The sequence below is a fragment of the Hibiscus syriacus genome, unplaced genomic scaffold (assembly GCF_006381635.1).
Source record: "Hibiscus syriacus cultivar Baekdansim isolate YM2019G1 unplaced genomic scaffold, ASM638163v2 tig00003041_pilon, whole genome shotgun sequence".
In the NCBI taxonomy this organism is placed as follows: Eukaryota; Viridiplantae; Streptophyta; class Magnoliopsida; order Malvales; family Malvaceae; genus Hibiscus; species Hibiscus syriacus.
Window position 1 is genome coordinate 9,789,333 of NW_024061960.1, and position 20,329 is coordinate 9,809,661.

Genomic DNA, 20,329 nt, shown 5'->3' on the forward strand with positions numbered 1-20,329 from the left:
CCATAAAGATTCAGGGAATTGAATTCCCTGCTAATCTGATGGAATTACCCTTTGATGAGTTTGAAGTGATTCTGGGAATGGATTGGTTGTTCCGGTATTATGGAGATGTTAGTTGCAGATTGAAAAAGGTAACTCTGAAAAGTCCAGACGGAATAGAGATAAGTGTGAACAGTGAAAAGTTTAATCCGTTAGCGAATGTAATATCAGTGATGTCTGCCAAGAAATTATTGCTACAAGGATGTCAGGGTTTTCTGGCAAATGTGATTGATTCAAGAGCTCAAGAGAAAAGGTTAGAGGAAATTCCAATAGTTCGAGAGTTCCCTGATGTTTTTCCTGCTGAATTGCCAGGATTACCTCCGGATAGAGAGGTAGAATTCCAAATAGAAATAATGCCGGGAACAGCTCCGATTGCAATGGCACCTTATCGAATGGCTCCGAAAGAATTGCAAGAGTTAAAGAATCAATTACAAGAATTGCTAGAGAAGGGATTTATCCAACCAAGTGTATCGCCTTGGGGAGCTCCGGTGTTATTTGTTAAAAAGAAGGATGGATCAATGCGTCTTTGCATTGACTATCGACAGCTCAATAAGGTGACCATCAAGAACAAGTATCCCCTTCCGCGCATTGATGACTTGTTTGATCAACTAAAAGGAGCTTCGGTATTTTCAAAGATTGATCTACGTTCGGGTTATCATCAATTGAAGATCCAGGAGAAAGATATTCCGAAGACAGCTTTCAGAACGAGATATGGTCATTATGAATTCATAGTAATGCCATTCGGAGTAACGAATGCACCTGCTGCTTTCATGGATCTCATGAACAGGATTTTTCAGCCCTATCTGGACCAGTTTGTCGTTGTCTTTATTGATGACATACTGGTGTACTCGAAATCCCATGAAGAACATAGCACACATTTGAGGATCGTCTTGCAAATTTTAAGAGATAAAAAGTTGTATGCCAAATTGTCCAAATGTGAGTTCTGGTTAAGGGAAGTAATTTTCCTGGGACATGTGATCTCGGCAGTTGGGATTAGAGTAGACCCTCAGAAAGTTAAAGCTATAATGGATTGGGAAGTTCCTAAGAATGTGTCTGAAGTTCGGAGTTTTCTTGGACTTGCCGGTTACTATCGAAGATTCGTTAAGAATTTTTCTATGATTGTGCTGCCTCTAACAAAGCTAATGAGAAAGAACGTACCATTTGTTTGGACTTCTGAATGTCAAGAAAGTTTCAAAGCTTTAAAGAGAATTTTGACGGAAACTCCGATATTGGTTCAACCGGAATCTGGCAAGAATTTTGTAGTATACAGTGACGCATCCCATAACGGGTTGGGGTGTGTATTAATGCAAGAAGGAAAAGTGGTAGCGTACGCATCGAGACAGTTGAAACCACATGAAAGGAATTACCCCACTCATGATCTAGAAATGGCTGCTGTAGTATTCGCTCTCAGGATTTGGCGTCATTATCTTTATGGGGAGCGTTGTTACTTATACGGATCATAAGAGCCTGAAGTACCTGATGACTCAAAAAGAATTGAATTTGAGGCAACGTAGATGGGTTGAGTTCTTAAAGGATTACGATGTGATAATTGACTATCATCCCGGAAAGGCTAATGTGGTAGCAGATGCTCTGAGTAGAAAGACGTTTGCAGCTTTACGAGCTATGGATGCAAGATTATCTTTAACGGGAGACGGTGGTCTTTGTGCAGAATTAATCCTTAGACCAACATGGTTGGAACGAATAGGAGAATTGCAAGGTAAAGATGAAATGTGTTTGAAAAGAATTGAGCAAGTAAAGAACAAAGAGATTAAAGACTTTGAGATTAAGTCAGATGGAAATCTTTATTGTAAAGGAAGAATTGTAATACCCGGCAATGACGACTTGAAGAAGGAGATATTAACAGAGGCTCATTGCAGTCCGTTAACGATGCACCCGGGTGGAACCAAGTGTATGGATTTGAAGGATCGATTTTGGTGGTCAGGGATGAAACGAAGCATCACAGAATTTGTGTCTAAGTGTTTGATTTGTCAACAAGTCAAAGCCGAGCATCAAGTGCCATCAGGATTATTGCAACCGCTTTTCATTCCTCAATGGAAATGGAAAATGTTACGATGGATTTTGTTTCGGGGTTACCCTTGACTCCGAACAAAAGAGAATCAATCTGGGTAATTGTTGATCGATTAACTAAGTCAGCGCATTTCCTCCCTGTTAGAACGGATTTCTCTATGGAGAAGTATGCAGAGCTGTATATTAGAGAAGTTATTAGATTGCATGGAGTACCTGTTTCCATAGTCTCGGATCGGGACCCTCGATTCACTTCTAGATTCTGGAAATCTTTGCATGGAGCGTTGGGGACTCGTTTAAACTTTAGTACGGCTTTTCATCCTCAGACTGATGGGCAATCAGAGAGAACTATTCAGATATTGGAAGATATGTTGAGAGCGTGCGTAATGGAATTTAAAGGATCATGGGAAAAGTTTTTACCGCTGGCAGAGTTCGCTTACAACAATAGTTATCAGTCTAGTATAAAGATGGCCCCCTATGAAGCATTATATGGAAGAAAATGTCGTACTCCATTAAATTGGTATGAACTCAAAGACCGAAGTGTTCTTGGTCCGGATTTAATTCAAGATGTAGAACAGAAAGTTCGAGAAATTCAGCATAACCTCAAAGTGGCCTCTGATCGGCAAAAGTCCTATTCTGATCTTAAAAGGAAAGAAATTGAATTTCAAGTTGGAGATAAGGTGTTTTTAAAAGTGTCTCCATGGAAGAAGGTGTTGAGATTTGGTCGGAAAGGAAAATTAAGTCCTCGGTTTATTGGACCTTATGAGATTGTAAAGAGAGTAGGACCGGTAGCATATCAGCTAGCTTTACCACCTGAAATGGAAAAGATACATGATGTTTTTCACGTTTCAATGCTTCGAAGATATAGATCTGACCCTTCTCATATCGTGACACCAGAAGAGATTGAGGTTCGTTCTGACTTGACTTATGAGGAAGAACCGATTCAAATTTTAGCACATGAAGTTAAGCAATTGAGGAACAAGATTATTCCTTTGGTCAAAGTATTGTGGAGAAATCACAGAGTAAAAGAAGCAACGTGGGAGCGTGAAGAGGATATGCGACATCAATACCCTCATTTGTTCGTGCAATGAAAAATTCGAGGACGAATTTTCTTAAGGGGGAGAGATTTGTAACATCCTCCATGCCGGGTTAGTGATTAATTTGCAAAGTTTCAACATTTGGTGATTAAAGTAGAATAATTATATAGTTTAAAAATAAAGGTTGGTAAATATGAGATTAAGATGAGGACCAAATGGTCATTGGTAAGGAAAATTTTAATTAAAATAAAATGTTATGGGGTATATATGATAACCACGTGTGATTTTAGGTTCCAGAACCTCCCATTTCTTCTTCATTCTTCCTTATTTTCTTCTCTTCCTTCTCTCAACGTGGGGCTAGCAATTAAGGTAAGAATCTGAACCTTAGTAGTTTCTTTGATTGTTAAGATTGGAAATGAAAGCTTGGATGTTATATAAGCTAAAGGAAAGCTTATATGACATTAAAACAACAAGATAAGTGTTTTAGAGAATGATTTGGAAAATGAATTTTAGGGAAATTTTGATAGGAATGAGTTTTGATGTTTGAATCAGATTTTTGACTTGTCAAGAAGCTAACTAAGAAGTAGGAGGTGTTAGAATTCAAATTAGAACATATTGGAATTTGGGTTGGATTCTTAATGCTATATGGAGAATTAGATTTCTAAGTTTTAGAGGTATTTAATGGATAATAGTTAGTTTAAGTAAGTGTATGAGAGCTAAGAGTAGTAAAGGGATTGAAATATGTATGTTTGAGTTGAAATTAGATGATTTTCGGGCTAAAAATAGGATTTCTGGGTTAGGGGAATCGGTACCCATTCAAGGGGAACCGATACCCCCTCAACGAAATGAATTTCCAGAATGTTAGAGGGGAATCGGTACCCCCAGGGGGGGAACCGATACCCCCTCATCGTATATGAAATTCCAGATTGCTTGAGGGGAATCGATACCCCTAGGGGGGGAACCGATTCCCCCATGAGAAAAAAAAAGAAAGAAAGAAAAGAAAGCAAGACTAAGCTATAAATTCTTTAAATTAGTAAGCTATTAAAGCTTAATTGTAAGACATAGACATCTGATGATCATCTTAAAAATTATGTTTATGTAGATACCGAGCCTACTCGAGTTCGGGAACAATCTACAAGTAGAATCGATCGAGGAAAAGGCAAAGAAGTATAGGTGAGTGCATATGCATAGCATGAATATAGTAGTATATTCAGTTCTAGACTTGTGATAAGTCTAGATTCCATATTTGACATATGATTACATTCCATATTATGATACATGACATGAATTTGTATTAAATGTATTATATGACATGAATTCATATTATACGTATTGCATGACATGAATATGCAGAAAAAGTTATATGCACTATATGATAAAGGTATGTAAATGAGATGCCTATGTGTTAAAGGTATGAAAATACTATGGCTACGCGATATGAACTACGGGAAATGTATAAGCCCATGTTATGTAGATGAGAACTATAGGTATAGTTGGCATGCCAAGGGTAGAGGGTATACTCGGTTCTTTAGGACATATGTATATCCTTTGGAACCTGTGTGAAGTCTTGAAAGACACATACTTGATCCATAGTATATGTATATGATTCTTAAAGAATTCTACGTGGTCCTTATGGACATAATTCTACGGGCACTTCGGTGCAATTCTACGGGCACTTCGGTGCAATTCTACGGGCACTTCGGTGCATTTATACGAGCTGTGGTGACAGCATAGTGCACAACCTCACATTACTCAAATACCTTAGGTTCTCAATATGCTATCATGGGCCAATAAACTTATTAATACTGAATAATGAATGTTACAGTCATACTCTTACAGGTATGGATATTGATGAAGTATACTACATTGATTAGTTACATGTTTGCATCTCATCGCATATGATCCTGACATTTTCATTACATTACATTGCCTTATTATTGCTGCCTCACTAAGTCGATGACTTAGCGTGTGAGTGTTTCACACGTAGGATCCGAGGAATTAGAAGAGACAGGTGAACAGCTTGCCAGTATTACTCCTGCAACCATCAGATCAGAAGCAACTTAATCAGTAGGTCATTTTGTTAAGTAATAGCAGTTGTCATGTAATTAAAGGGTTAAGTTGTGTATGCTCTGAATATTTTTGTAAACTCATATTACAGTATGTATATTATTGTATTCTCTTAATATAAGTTCAAATATTTTACTATTTATTTATTAAGAGTTGTGTTTTAAAGTCAATGTAGTATCTCTGACTCATATCCGGGTCGGGTATGGGTTGGGGGTGTTACAATATCTGTGTATCTAGACAATTATACCATAATACCACGGTGCAGGTACCGCGCCTTGTATGACTATATATATCCTTCTCCCCCGGTTAAGTTCATCACATCTCTCCTCTCAACTTATAAATTAATACAACAATTCCGTCAACGAGTCAATAATTTTGGCAATCTTCTCATATTTAGTTTAGAAGTTCGTGCGATTTTTCATTATAAGGTAATTTTGTTATAATTTTTTTTATTATACTTATTATTTATTATGATTATTTGAAAAAATATTATACTAATTATTTTCAATTAATTTTTATGTTTGTAAAATTGAAAAGCGAGAGTATACGTCGAAATAGTTTTACGGTGTAGGTAATAATATAAAATTATATTATTTAAATTATTTACGTTGATGTGTAAAAATTTATTGTGTTATATTTTCGTTCATATATAATTTATTTAATCATGTTTTTTCAGTTATTTTTTTGCAGATATAATATTGCCGCACTTTTAAACTCAAAGAATGGCGCGACTTTCAACTATTGTTTATTATGATGGTGAAATTCGAGAAGATGAAACCGACATTGTTTTCGTATCAAATGAGCTTGTTAAAAATATCATTAAAGAGAAACATAACTCTTGAGAAGCTGATAACGAAGATTTCGAGGAAGATTCATGATAGAAGTAGTAGAAGAATGTCGTCGTTGTAGTACAAATTTCCAACATCATTGTTGCTATTAACTTATACAGCGTTCAAACTTTCGAACAATGATGATGTTGAAATGATGGTTGAAGCTCAAAGTAATTATTCAGACGCCGCTATTGAGATGTATGCACATTTTGTTCAAGTGATTGATGTTCGGGGTCAATCATTAAGCTCCCACAATAGGATGGCTGAACAAGTTGATCAAGTTGACAGCCCGACTACAGTAATGTGTAATGATTTTAATGCCATAATGGGGAGACATTCATCCGCAACTCCTTACGATATGTACCGAGGTGGGTTCACGAATAATCTGTATGGCAACACCGCGTCCAGTTCATGGGGAAGGCATTTATCTGCAAATTTCTTTGATCATATGGAGATGCCATCGACGCAACCATCTGTGCAGTTTTCATTTGACACGATGGCTTCAAGCTCTAGGGGAGGCATTCGACTGCGAGTTTTTTCGATCTCAATGTCGATATGCCTTTCAGTTCAAGGGGAAGACGTACAAGTAGTATGTTCTTCGACCTAAATGTGGAGAGCATGGAGGAACCATCATCTCCACCAGAAGAACCGCTTCGTGAGCCTGGTGTGGATGGTGCTGAGACTCTACTATTCATTCACCCAGAATCGACGCAATTCAACTTCGATGATGATGAAGTTCCAGGAAATGTGTCATAAACTGACCCTCCTGCACATATATATGAAGCTGATTATGGTGCAATGTACGAGCCAGAATTTGCGGATATGCCTCATCTCGGTGACTATGGATATTACTCATTAATAAATAATGGTGAGTTATCTTTAGGCATTGAGTTTTTAAGCAAAGAAAAAGCGGTGATGGCTATAAAAAATTACAATATCCGTAATTCAGTTCAGTCCAGAGTAAACCCGATCGACGACCGAAAAATATGTATGCTACTGTGCCTGACGCGAAAACGAATGCAAATGGATGATTCGCGTATCGAAAATGAAAAGGAAAAACAACATATGTGAACTAACAGTATACAACGGTCCTTACAAATGTTGTGCTGGAGGGGTCAACCAAGATCATCCCAACTTGGACTCTGAAGTGATATGCAAAGTCATCATGCCCATGGTAAAAGCAAACTCTCATATAGCTGTTGCAGTGTTGATTTCAGCTATACAATCGCAGTATGGGTACACTGTCTCCTATAAAAAAGCTTGGTTGGCAAAACAAAATACCATTGTCAAACTTCATGGCGAATGAGATTCATCTTACAACGAACTTCCAGGCTGGTTTAGGCTGGTGCGGAGGTTGAATCTTGGGATAATTGTGGACTTCGAAACCTCCTATGCATACCATAATGATCGAGTTCTCCGCGATCGATGCCAATTCTACCCGGGTTTTTTGGACTTACACACAGTGCATTAATGTTGTCAAATATTGCAAGCTTGTAGTCCAGATCGACGGGACTTTCTTGTATGGAAAATACAAGCAAGTTTTATTATTGACAGTTGTCCAAGATGGAAATCGCAACATTCTTCCAGTTGCTTTTGCTCTTGTCGAAGGAGAAGATACAAATTCTTGGGCTTTTTTCCTCCGAAATTTACGTGCACATGTTATCACGAGGGAAAAAATACAGAGTTACCGCGACCTCTTCAAGGGATTGAAGTTGTGTCGTTAAGAGTAAATCTAAGGGACAGAACGTGCGACTGTAGGTTTTTTCAAGCTCTGAAGTATTCATGCTCTCATGTGATAGCAACTTGCTCGCATACACGTCAAGACTATAACCATTTTGTGAATCCCGTATACCTACTATCTGAAGTTTTTAAGGTATACAAATTTGAGTTTCCCCCCATAGGTAATGACAAAGGCCCTGATGAGGTTCAAGATTGACTTCCGATTGTACCAAATCCGAGTTTATTGAGGGAGTGTGGTCGTCCAAAATCCAATCGAATTCATTGTGATATGAATATTCGAGAAAGATCTAGACAAGACAGAAGATGTAGACATTGTAGAAACCCGAGACATACTAGAAAAACATGTCTAACTCTGTTGTCATCAAGTAACAATTGATGAGGAAATGATGTATTTGTTTATCAAATAATAATTCTTGTACTTTAATTTGCATTTACTTCAAGTTAATGTCATTCGATAATCGATGATAAAGATTAAAAAATGAACACAATCATTAAATTTTATTAAACTAATAACAATTTGGTATTTGAATATAATTTTAAATATAACAAACTTACAATAAGTATTAAATGGTAAATGATAACCAAATTACAATAATTGATATTAAATTGTAATAAACAAAATGAACTGAAATACATTAAAAAAAGTACAACAAATTTAACAAAATAAAATAAGTATTAAATGAGAAATAATAAAAAATTACAATTTAACAAAATAAAGTAAATACAAATATAATAAAAATAAAAATCTATCGGTGCCTGCGACGCGAATGTGTTCCGCAAGGCGATGATTGTCAGTTTCGAGGAGGATTTTTTCGTATCACTGGTTCTGACTCCTCGCTGTCATCATCGTCGTCGTCATCGTTCTGAGCAGGTACATTAGGTTGATGAGGAACTGATGAAGATGAAACACCTCCATAGAATAAGGACCCTGGAGGTGTATAACTGACTATCTCACCAGCCTACGAAAACTGAGAAAACTCATAAAACCCAGACATTACTGAGTGTGAAAACTGTACAGGAGGTGTCTGTGTTGCGAACATGGGTGATGAGACTGAACCCGCCAAATATCTAGCATATGAACCCCAATTCGAATCTGCAAACATAGACCCATAATAGCCTCCAGGAGGGATCATCTGTGACGGCGGCGACGACGAGGTCATAAAACCAGGCGAAGACGGTGGCGACGGCGACATCTGGTAATGGAAAGGCGATGACGGCATCATATATGACTGCGGTGGCTGCTGTGAAGGTCATGTTGGTGCAGCTGAGGATGAACCGAAAGCACCTGTTCTTCGTCCACGAGTTGAGGGACGATGGTGCTGTGTCGGATCACGTCTCTGTCGACGTCGCAGAAAGGTCTGCCCTCGTGCATCCTCGGGAAGCAGAAACGGTTTCTCATTACTGTTGAACCACTCATAATAACCATCAGCAAACATCAAGAGGTCATAAAAAATGGGCTCTCTACGGGAAAGACGCCGATGTCGATCCTCTCACAACACGACCAACTCATGATGCCTCACCAACCAATCTGTATCTGTCTTGCCGCGTTTATCTAAGCTATGCAACTTGTCCATATTACGAGGTGCTTCCGAAATTGGTTGAAAACAACCAAACTACCGAAGCACGCAATCAGTAGAGTGTCACTCGACGGTCGCATAACAGATCAGAGGGACAATCGCTATACAAACATCTGATGGGCCCCTCAACTCAGGTGGGATCACCGCCCTCATATCATCAGTACAATATACACCCATTCAAACTAAAACAAATCTTATATAATTTTTTATTAAAATAATAATCTAATTATATAACTATAATCTAAAATTAATTTTTAAACATTAAAATTCATACATGTGTGCCAGCCTTCTGATTGATTAGCACCTTAATTTTTTTTAAATCATCAGGTAGTTCCTGATGATTTTTACTATTAGTAGACCACCTATTCAAGGAAAAAAATTATTATACGCTGTATAAAATTATTAATATACAAAATCAATTTTATAATTACCTCAGAAGTAGTGGAAATACGAATGTGTTCTTCACAACGGGACATAAAAAAGGCAATCAATACCATGCCTAAGACTGCAGGAGCAGGAGATCCGCCGATAACATTACGCCTGTAGTCAGTGGCTCCACACATCTCTCTGTACAGCAAAGCCAAAACTGCCGAGCCACAACTGAATGATCCAGCCAGACGAAAGTCGCTAAGATGTCGCAACCACATGCAGTGAACTAGGTTGCGCGATTTGTCCGGCATCAGCAACCTTCCTATCAACTGCAGTATACATGCCCGTACATACATCTTAACTTCATCCTCAGAGGCGTCTGCGCTCAACTCCCGAAAATTGACATCTAACCAATTTAACGGTATCCTACCTCCGATAAAACTTTCCGGGACACGTCCTAGATTTTCCCGGCACAAAGTAGTCCAAGAACCGGAAACTATCCCTGATATCACATCTCCATCCACCGGAAGCCTCAGGTGCATAGAAACATCTTCAAGCGTGAACGTGCACTCTCCGCACGGAAGATGAAATGTGTGGGTCTCCGGCCTCCACCGCTCTACTAAGGCAGAAATAAAGTATGGTTCTATCTTACAGTGACCCTGATATCTACCTATGTAACCAAATCCAGCCTCTACTAAATACAGCAAGACACGGCTATGTATCACTAACTTAAGATTCCTAATAAAAAAAATCTAATATACGATCTTTCTCCTAAAATTAAATAATTACAAAAAATTAATTCTTAATCTAATAATCATGCATTAAATAAATCAAAAATTATTACTAATAATTAAAATTAAATTAAAACGTTAAAATGTTACCGTATCAGCAAAGTATCGAGATATATGATTTACATCTAAGTGAAGTAGACCACCTTCCATTATATATCTGCAAAAAAATTATATTAGTAAAATATTAAATAAAGTAAAATACTTAAATAAATTAAATACATAATATTAAAAATATTATAAAATAAATCTTAAACGAGAGAGTATTTGAGAGAATTTGGTGTGATGAAAGTGATTGAGGATGAGGTATATATAGGGAAGGGTGGGGTGTGAAAGGCCGGGTTATTAAAGCTATAGCTCGCCTCCTGCACCGCGCTATACCCCACGTGTCAGATAAATAGGTATAGCGCGGAGCAGGGGAGCGCTATAACCACGTGTAACCCAGTCAGCATATAGCGCGGTGTAGGGGGCGCGATATACCCCACGTGACGCCAAATCAACATATAGCGCGAGTCAGAAGGCGCGCTTTACTGCTACGGGTGTTAGATCGAGAAATATAATATGACAGGTGTTAGATCGATAAATATACCGATCACCGGTGAAATTTCAGGAAAAACGCCCAATTTATGTTGTCTTCAATCACTTCTCATAAATAAAAAAGCATAATATGTCTAGTCTAAGAAACATGCAATCCGTAGCTCAAAAGCTAGAAAACAATAAGTCCAGTGATTCTTTTGGCGCCAGCTAACCCTTGTTCTATTGGTTAGGTGGTTTCTACCAAGATGCTTTCTTTATGCCCATCAAAGAACCTTCAGAGGCTAATCCACGAAACACGATACGAGAAATTTGAAAGAACGAATATACGGAACGAGATTCTACAAACAAATTCTTTACTTTTCCTAGGACTACAAACATGTACATTGGAGATGCTAACTTACCAGAAATCGAGCCGAGGAAAAGACCGACAAAGTAACATCCTAGATAGCTAAGAATGAGAAGTTTCTACCAGACAAATTGATAAAACCACTACTTCTCTATTGAATGCAAGGACACTACAAAACAGACAACAGATGTATATTTTTATACTTGATTTTCAAATGGATCCTTCCTATTACTTCAAATTTCAATCCTCAAATGCACACAAAGTATAAAAAGTAATCTCTTCAACTTGCAACAGGAGATGTAGGAATCATTCAGAAATCCAACAAGACCAAAGAAGAGAACTCAAAAGGTTAAGCAGAACCAATGAGCCAAAACAAAAAGGAAAAGCACCTAAGTTGTAGCAAATCCAGTTCTCGTCGAAGCTCAATAATAAACAAACCAGAAAGCAAGTAATGTAAAAGATTGAAATCACAATACCTTCCGAAAGCGAAGCATAGCCACGGCGAGAAACAGAGCGCATCGAACTCGTCAAAGCCGAAGCAGTCGCAGAGTGATACGGCAGCACCGATTGCAAACCGAGACTCGCTTCAACCGGACACCTTTTAACACCCAAAACCAAGAGAGAATTTCCTTTATATATAGTAAAAAAATTTGATTTTTTTGCTGCTATTTTAAGTTGAAAGGCAAACCTGAAAATGGAGTTGGAGAGAGGAATCCTTGAGGAGACACGAAACAGCGATGGTGCAGCTCTGGATTTTGGGGCGAGTCCAGCTGCAGCGTTGCGAGCAAAACTTGATCGGAGAACTGATCTTGCGCCGGCCAAAAACGATGTCATTGGCATCTTTTCGGGATGATTTAGGTACCGAAATATCAAAAGATTTACCTTTCTCTTCCTGCTGCTGCTGCTGCTGCAAGGAATAGGGTTTTGGAAGTTTTTCCAGTCAAGGCGAAGCGGGTAAACGATAATGGGCCAAAGGCTAAAAAAAAGAAGAAAGAACCCTTTTTTATTCGTAAAAGTTACGGCCCAATAATATTTTATTATCCTGCTGAAGGCTACCTACTTTACTGTAGTGTTCATCAAGGGCAAAGGAAAGGGCAAAAGCCTCGACCTTTATAATTCATTAGATGCAACCAAACGATTTTTTGGGAGCTCTTGAAGAAGGCAATGGCTTCTCTGTTCAAGGTATGTTATTTGCTTCACAGCTGCTTTCAATGTAAATTACTAGATGATAATTTTTCTCTAATTTTTTGGTGTTAAAATTATAGGACCCAGCTAAGCTTTCAGCGTACCGTGACAGAAGATTCAATGGCACTCAAGAGGAATTCGAGCAAACACTCCTCAATTCGACCACCGTCTATATTGGAAACATGTCTTTTTACACTACCGAAGAACAAGTTTACGAGCTTTTCTCCAGAGCCGGTGAAATTAAGAAAATAATCATGGGCCTTGACAAGAACTCTAAAACACCTTGTGGATTTTGCTTCGTCTTGTAACTCTCTTTTCCCCGTAAATTTTGCTAATTTTCATCTTACAGCTCTTAATTGGTTGCTGCGTTTTTTTTTACATCAGGTATTATTCTAGGGAAGATGCAGAGGATGCTGTTAAATATATTAGCGGGACTATTCTTGACGACCGCCCGATTCGTGTAGATTTCGATTGGGGATTTGTTGAAGGAAGGCAATGGGGCCGTGGTCGAAGCGGCGGCCAAGTAAGTTCTTTTTGTTTTGCCTGCAACTTTGCAAATGCTTGATTCAATGCATATATTGATGAAAATTTACATTGTTTTGTCTTGTAGAATTGGATGTATAGTTTTGGACTAGTATAATATGGATCTATGATATGTAAAATGGGATGAAGAGTATTGCTAAACTTCTATTTCTCGTTTTACATTTATGCAGGTACGAGATGAATATCGAACTGATTACGATCCTGATATCCTTTCAACTGTTTGTTTGAAATTTGATTCTTGTAATTTCTTATTTTGTTCCGAAACTAAAATAAGATGCATAAGTATATTAATACTGAAGTCTAATATCAGTTCAGAATTTTGGATAATCACTTGTTTCGTCGCTCGTGAGATCTTATGCATTGAGAAATACGATCATTGATTCCTAAATAAAGCATTGTGATGTCTTCAGAATGCTTTTTTGTCTATATATTGTCTCCCACCTTAACGCGCTATACGTAGAGGTGGCTATGGAAAATTAGTTCAAAGAGAGTTGGAAGCACAAAGGCAGCTTGTAGATTATGGTGCTGGGTCCTTGGGCTCTTTCCCACCTGTTATGGCCCCTCAGTGTGAGTTCCTACATACTTCTGATTATAGATCTACATAGTTTGCATTTTGTTCGTCTCATAAAACCATGAAGTTGCCTATTGTTTTCTGCTCGTTTTAAAATATGGATCTATAGACTCTAGTCCGCATGCTCTATATTAAAGAACCGAGAAAAAGATAAGCTAATGGTTCAAATGAAAACTGGAAGATGATGAGTGGAGGGGGAAAATGTTTGGCTCTCTTAGTTTATACAAATTTCATTTCTACTCATCATTTGTTCCCTGCATGGTTTAACCTTTTGTACCGAAGAAAAAATCTCCTGGATACCATTTTAACTTTGTGTTTATAGAATTCTCTGTCCATTCATGTGCATTTGTTGTTGTTTTGGGTGTTTATATGCTCGGAGAAAAGATAAAACATACTGACATGTTATATAATTACAGATGGAAGGCATGGTGGTCCTTATCGTCATGGGAGAGGTATTTATCTTTGAATTGCATGTCTAATCATTCTTGTCATGTAGACACCTGCTTAAGCCATTCATGGACTTGATTGATTGTTTATAAAGCAGATTACCATCGGAAGCGACACCGAGAGGATGACCGCTATTTACGCGAGTCCTCAAAGAGATCCACGGATCATGAATCCAGGAGAGCCTCTGACCATGACTCTAGACCGGTAATGCTTCACCACACTATTTTTGAGTTATTATTGTACCTCTACTTGCTCTTAATTATATATGAGCCGTCAGGAGACACTTTGGGGTGCAGATGGATGCTTTAGATAAAATGCTTAAGATAAAATGCTTTTAGGAAAGGAGGAAGAAAATTTAAAATTAAACTAATAAAAGATGATATGATGCTAATTGCATTTTCCAGTGTCAATGTCGTTTTCACTTTTACATTCTGTTGCACATTTTAAACCATAATTTTGATTCAAAAGGAGAAGAATCCACGTTTCCGGGAGAGTGGTGATTCTGATGATGAAGAAGAAGATGATCGTAAGCAACGGCCTTAACGGATAATTTATGTCTTACGAAGTGTAATATCCGGGTGAGGAATTGTTGGTATTTTCATGCAGTTGTAAGAGGTGCTCCAGATGTAGAACGTTTAGGGTTTTCATGCTACAATATAACACCAAATGGTGCTGCTTTTGCGCTTGACTTGTGATTTTGGGCAGTATGCTGCAACCGTCTTAGATGTTGGTTTTAGGCATTTGTTGTATGTTTAAAGTTAAGTAATGAATTTTCTCTCTTTGCAACTAATGTGATTTCTTTTTGTTATATTGGCCTTGATTCTGCATTTCAAACTGTACTAATGTTCACTGTAGCATTTTGATAATACAAGTTAGTACCCATTAAGCGACCTCCTCAGTAGTTCAAGAGAGTATTATTCTCTTTAAAAAAATTAGGTCCAAGCAATTACATTTGTATGGTACGGTATATATACATTCATTGTCAATTGATTGAGAAAACTCTTAATAGATAATCAACAGAGAACTGCAGATTCGCAGTGTTGATCTTTGTTCAAAGTGCAGTTTCTGAGGACACATTTACATGCAACTCACTCGACCTCTTTGATGATTCTCCTTTTACGAACCGGTTCAGTCACTATACTTCCAAGGGCACTGTGAGCTTTCCTTCTTTGTTCTTTCCTCCTTTCTGCTTCAATCATAGTGCGTCTGAGGTTGGCCGCCTTGTAAACTGGTCTTGGCAAGTGCCTGTGCCTGCACAATCATAACCAACACAGTGGCATTAAAAACTTAATACAACATTATTTGTATTCATCAAAGATAACATTAAAAAAGTCCCCTGCTCCATGTTTCATTCTAAGTTGATGAAAACACAGTACACTGGAAACAAAAACCTGGCCTAATATAAAAAAATACCAGGAGGTGAAAATAGGGCTTGATAAAAATTTCCTAAGTGCAGTTCAAAAATCCTTAAAATGCCCAGACTAGGTAAACACCAAAAAAAAGGAACGGCAATATGGACATTTTATTGACATTGTCACGAGTTTATAAATGTGAACCAAATCTTCAGTTTCAATTTTACCTCGCAATACGCTTGACTTCAGGCAGGTGCTTGTAGCGATTCTTAACAGCTTCAAGCTACTCATGTTTCTTTCTTTCCCTTGGAAGTACCTGCATAGGGCAGAAGAATGGATGATCATGAGATACTTAAGTGAGATGGAATAGGATCCGACCGTGACAATGAATATCCAAGAAGATCCCATCTTAAAGCAGCTACAACTGAAAATTGGAATCAAAAGAAAGAGTTTGGACCCTAAACAGACCAAATATTCTCTGCTATAAACGTTAATTCAGTTGATAAGACAGCCTCAACAAATTTCACAATAGCTAGGAAATATGATTCAAGTGGAGAAATCCCAATGAATCATGTCAAATGAAGAGATTCTTACTACTCCCAATTGTTCTGATGCTTTAGCTTTCCAGACCCTAAGGTTGGTATCATCACTTCCCGAAATGACATAACTGGCATCACAGCTATACTTGACACAGAACACCCTAAAAGGAGAGGGAAAGCAATCAGAAACTAATAACAGATTCAATAAACTGAAAATTCCTTATTAGATCCTTATTATATCTAAAAAGTTGGAAATTAAACCTTTGCATTCTCTTTGTATGGTAGATTTCTCGACTGTGACCACCATTATACTGGAAAATTCTGACCTGTAGAAAAAATGTTTAGACACTAACAATGCCCCTGGTGAACAAAAACAGTGGACAAAAAAGAGAAAAGAAAGACTCAGTTCTATCATAAGATCCCGTTACAAATTCCCGACCAGTTGGTGAGAAATCAATATCCATTCTGGAAAAAAGGAGAGAACTTAATATTTTCAACAAAATATATTACTTAAACAAGCAACAAGTCTACAGGTCGTACACTGCAGAAACATGGTCTTTGTGCACACACTTGGCCTCCTCCAGTTTTCTAGCATCATAGCTGTAGCAATTGCAATCCTCATTTGCCTGCATTTAAAAGAGATCTTCAGAACAAATAATTCGTTCCTTTTTCTCTCCTTTTATTTGCCAAAAAATATCAAATAACATATAAGAATTGGCAGAAGCATCCGTAAGAAAATGTCACCATATGTTTTAAGAAAAGAAACTCCAACTTGTTTGCCCTTACCGCAGTGAAGTTCATAGGCTCCATTGGGTTCCAAGCAATAGAATTGGTTTTCGTCTGTAACAAAATAAAAATCAGATTGCCTTTGATGAATCATCGATTTTACAGTATTACTGATAAGCAATCACTAAAAGCAAAATTCCAACCATTGACTACTAAAAGAAAGTATTCCGCATTAGATCTGCATTTAACAAGTTATACATCTCTTTTAAGGAAAACCACCACCATTTATAATTAAATAAAAAGGGAACAAAAGGTTCATATTTGCAATAAAAATTATTTGATTATCCTCTCATACAAGAATACCAATTCCCTGTTTTCATACAAGAATACCAATTCCCTGTTTTCATACACAATGTATCAAGAATTACCCTCATAATAACTTTCCTTGCTGGGGATGACATCCGCAGATCATACAATGTTATGCTCCGGTCACTAAAAACAGGAAAAGAAAAATGAATGCAAATAACCATAAATTCTTTATAATACATACTAAAACACTGAAAATGAGAAGATACAAAAACCTAGATTAATGCACATTAATCTGCATAGCTGATTAACATGATATAGACAAATTGCAATCACATTGAAAAAAATTATTCCCAGAAAGGCTCTAGCTAAATTTCTTGCTTCATTAAAGAGCAAAACAACTACGAATGACTAAACAGCAACTAAGAATAACACCCTTGTTCCTAGCCAGCTCCTCTAGTTGAAAGAGAATCGCCCTTTCCAACAAGGGAGCAGACATAAGAAACAGTGAAACACCAGTTCCAATGCTCAGTATGATAAAAAGGAAGTTGGTAGGGCCAGTAATATTATTTTGAGTATTTATGCTTTGAAGCGAAAAGTTTGGAAAATGACTTACGGAAACATGAGATGCTAGATTATGTTTAGTATAATTTGACCTATCAATATGAACATCATTGTTCTGTTCCAGTCATCTATTTCAACTTTCTTGGATAGAGCATACAACGATTAGAAAATCAAACGGTTTGAACTCTGCAGTTTGCATCATTATTCAATTTATATCAAACATCCACAGGTACTTAGCTGATGTTGCCAAGATATTTGGCTCTCCTGGATTAAATCGAATAGATATTGTGGTGTCTGCTCCCAATCAAACGTGTCACTGGCTGAGACCTAATTAAGGAAAGCCACAAACTCATAAACAAATATATAAATCTGCATTATGCAGAAGGAAAAAGGAGAAAAAGAAAAAGAAAAGAAAAAAATAAGATGCAAGGAGATCAAAACCTATTGTGATTCCATATATCTACTTGAGCACCAGCTGTGGCAAAGAGATCACCATCCCACTGATGATCAACAGCACTGAAAAGAAAAAGGTAAATATTACAGTTTACACCTGAGAAGAAAGAAAAAAACAGAAACCATAGCCCACAAGAAGAAAAGGCCAAAAGAATATAGATATTTTCTGACAAGTCGTGATCCTTACCGGAATGCATTCTTCCAAACGTAAACTGCTTGCGGCTGAACAATACAAGTTGTAGATAGATTAGGATGGTAGCAATGAAATTCTTGGTTTAAAAAAAAGATAGAAAGTGAAAAGGGGACAGGTCAGGGTTTAGGAGAAGGAATTAAGAGAGGAAGAACTATAACCAAAACCTATTGCTTTTTCAGAAATACAACAATATATGAAGAGACAAACCTTGGCTGAATTATCAGAAAGGCTATCTGAATCAGCAAGATTGGCATCAGAAACATTCCAGAGCCTAACACTGAAAACCCAAACAGAATAGAAAAGTGAAAAAGTTTAGTTGCTACTTTCAGATAGAAACTGTGTTTAAATTCCAGCTTAACCAACTTCCACACCATATTGAAAATCAAATTAAACTATTAAAATTTGGGTCTTATGTGCAGTCACTTCCACATGACACAAGAATGCTTCCATCTGTCGATACTGTCAAACCTTGTACAGCACCTTGGTGACCAGGAAAATGACAAACTGTTTGCCTTTAAATCAATTTTTCAAAAATAAATGTCAACCGCGATTCATTTTAAATAATAATGCAACAAACTACAAACTATAAAAAATCTATCAAAGGTGAAGAAAAAAATGTTACTAAATTGATATTTGACTTCACAATTGCTACCAATCATTGTAGTAATGCAACAAAAATTGTATATATATATATATATATATATATATATATATATATATATATATATATATATATATGTACTATGAATACCTGGAAGCTATGTCCCACAGTCGGATATCTGTAATGATGGGAGATGAGAACTTAGAATCTTTCGCAGCAACTTCATTAAAATTTGGTACTACTGATATTAAATATATAAAAATTACCTCCGTCGTCAGAACCAGAAAAAATTGCTTTCAAATAATTAGGGTTCTTAGCCATACACTTGATGGAATCTCTATGACCATCCATTGCTCCAATAAACGGTTTGCGAAAATCTAAACAAAATAATCAAAAAGTGGGTGAAATTTAGATATAAAAAAGATAAAAAAAAATAATTCAATCCTGAATTGTGAATGTACCTTGTCCAATTTGGCGGCATTAAGAGCACGGACGTACTCGACTGCTCTCTCTTGGGATCGTAGGCTGGGGTCGAAATTACGAAACACCCTCTGCAGGTCTTGGCTTCGTTCTCGAGTGAACTCATCTGTGGAGCGCGATATGACTTTCACCTTCATTCTCTCTCTCTCTCTCTCCAGAGAATCTCAGTCCTCAGAAAGAAAAACCCTAATGGCTTGGAGAGACGAACTTACACCCTAGAACCAGAAATACAACAGAGGAAAGCAAGGTCCAAACGGCTAGAAGATTTCGCCTCGACTTGATAGACTGGGTTTAGTTAAATAAAGCCCAATAAGAGGTCCACCTCATCTTTACTCTTAATTTTCGACTTAATATATAATTTTGGCTAAATTATGCGTTTAGTACCTAAATTATTAGTTTTTATCCGTTTTAATAACTAAGCTTTCATTTTTTAAAGTATACCTAACATTTAGTTTTTGTTTCATTTTATTACCCACCATTAAAAACTTAACGGACAGGCTCGACGACCGTTGCTTCTACAGTCATCGATCGTCGCATCCATTGACTGATGGAGCCCAAACTTTTCAAGTGGCACCTTTTCGACCCCTAAACGTGATTATGGCCTTCGTTTCACCAGGAAACGCCTCAATCTCCTCAAATTGATGACGAACTCTTCGATTTATTCATCCTCTGATCCCTATGGTCCACTATCCGATAGGCCTGAAATTGAACTATGTTGGTCGATCCATCATTCTCTATTGGTCCACTATTTGGAATGGTTATCCATCCACGTCCGTTAAGTTTTTAACGGCGAGATACTAAAATGAAACAAAAACTAACTGTTATGTATGATTTTGAAAAAATTAAAAGTTTAGGTACTAAAACAAACTAGAAAATATAGTTTAAATACTAAACGCATATTTTACCCTATAATTTTATACTAAACTCGTTTACCTCAAATTGGTAACTAGATTTTGATTTAATTTTTAAATTGGTACTTAAATTATAATTTTTTTGTCAAATCGATACATGATATTG

The 20,329-nt window shown here is 37.1% G+C and overlaps 2 protein-coding genes and 1 pseudogene across 3 annotated transcripts; 1 reads left to right on the top strand and 2 right to left on the bottom strand.

Moving 5' to 3' along the window:
* Positions 1-11,093: 11,093 nt before the first annotated feature.
* On the bottom strand, positions 11,094-12,314 carry LOC120172453 (protein NUCLEAR FUSION DEFECTIVE 6, mitochondrial-like). Its single transcript, XM_039179910.1, has 2 exons — positions 12,041-12,314; positions 11,094-11,950 (listed from the first exon to the last, which is right to left on the bottom strand). Exons 1-2 carry the CDS (start codon positions 12,190-12,192, stop codon positions 11,659-11,661), a joined length of 444 nt encoding a protein of 147 aa, XP_039035841.1. The 5' UTR covers positions 12,193-12,314; the 3' UTR covers positions 11,094-11,658.
* A 99-nt stretch (positions 12,315-12,413) lies between these two features.
* LOC120172428 (nuclear cap-binding protein subunit 2-like) lies at positions 12,414-14,907 on the top strand. 2 transcript variants are annotated; one of them, XM_039179887.1, is made up of 8 exons: positions 12,414-12,534; positions 12,618-12,841; positions 12,922-13,060; positions 13,251-13,284; positions 13,537-13,647; positions 14,068-14,103; positions 14,193-14,302; positions 14,567-14,907. In XM_039179887.1, exons 1-8 carry the CDS (start codon positions 12,517-12,519, stop codon positions 14,639-14,641), a joined length of 747 nt encoding a protein of 248 aa, XP_039035818.1. In that variant the 5' UTR covers positions 12,414-12,516; the 3' UTR covers positions 14,642-14,907. The 2 variants fall into 2 exon arrangements, with proteins under 2 accessions (XP_039035818.1, XP_039035821.1); XM_039179890.1 differs by having other exon boundaries at positions 14,196-14,302.
* A 135-nt stretch (positions 14,908-15,042) lies between these two features.
* On the bottom strand, positions 15,043-19,569 carry LOC120172461 (annotated as a pseudogene).
* Positions 19,570-20,329: the final 760 nt, after the last annotated feature.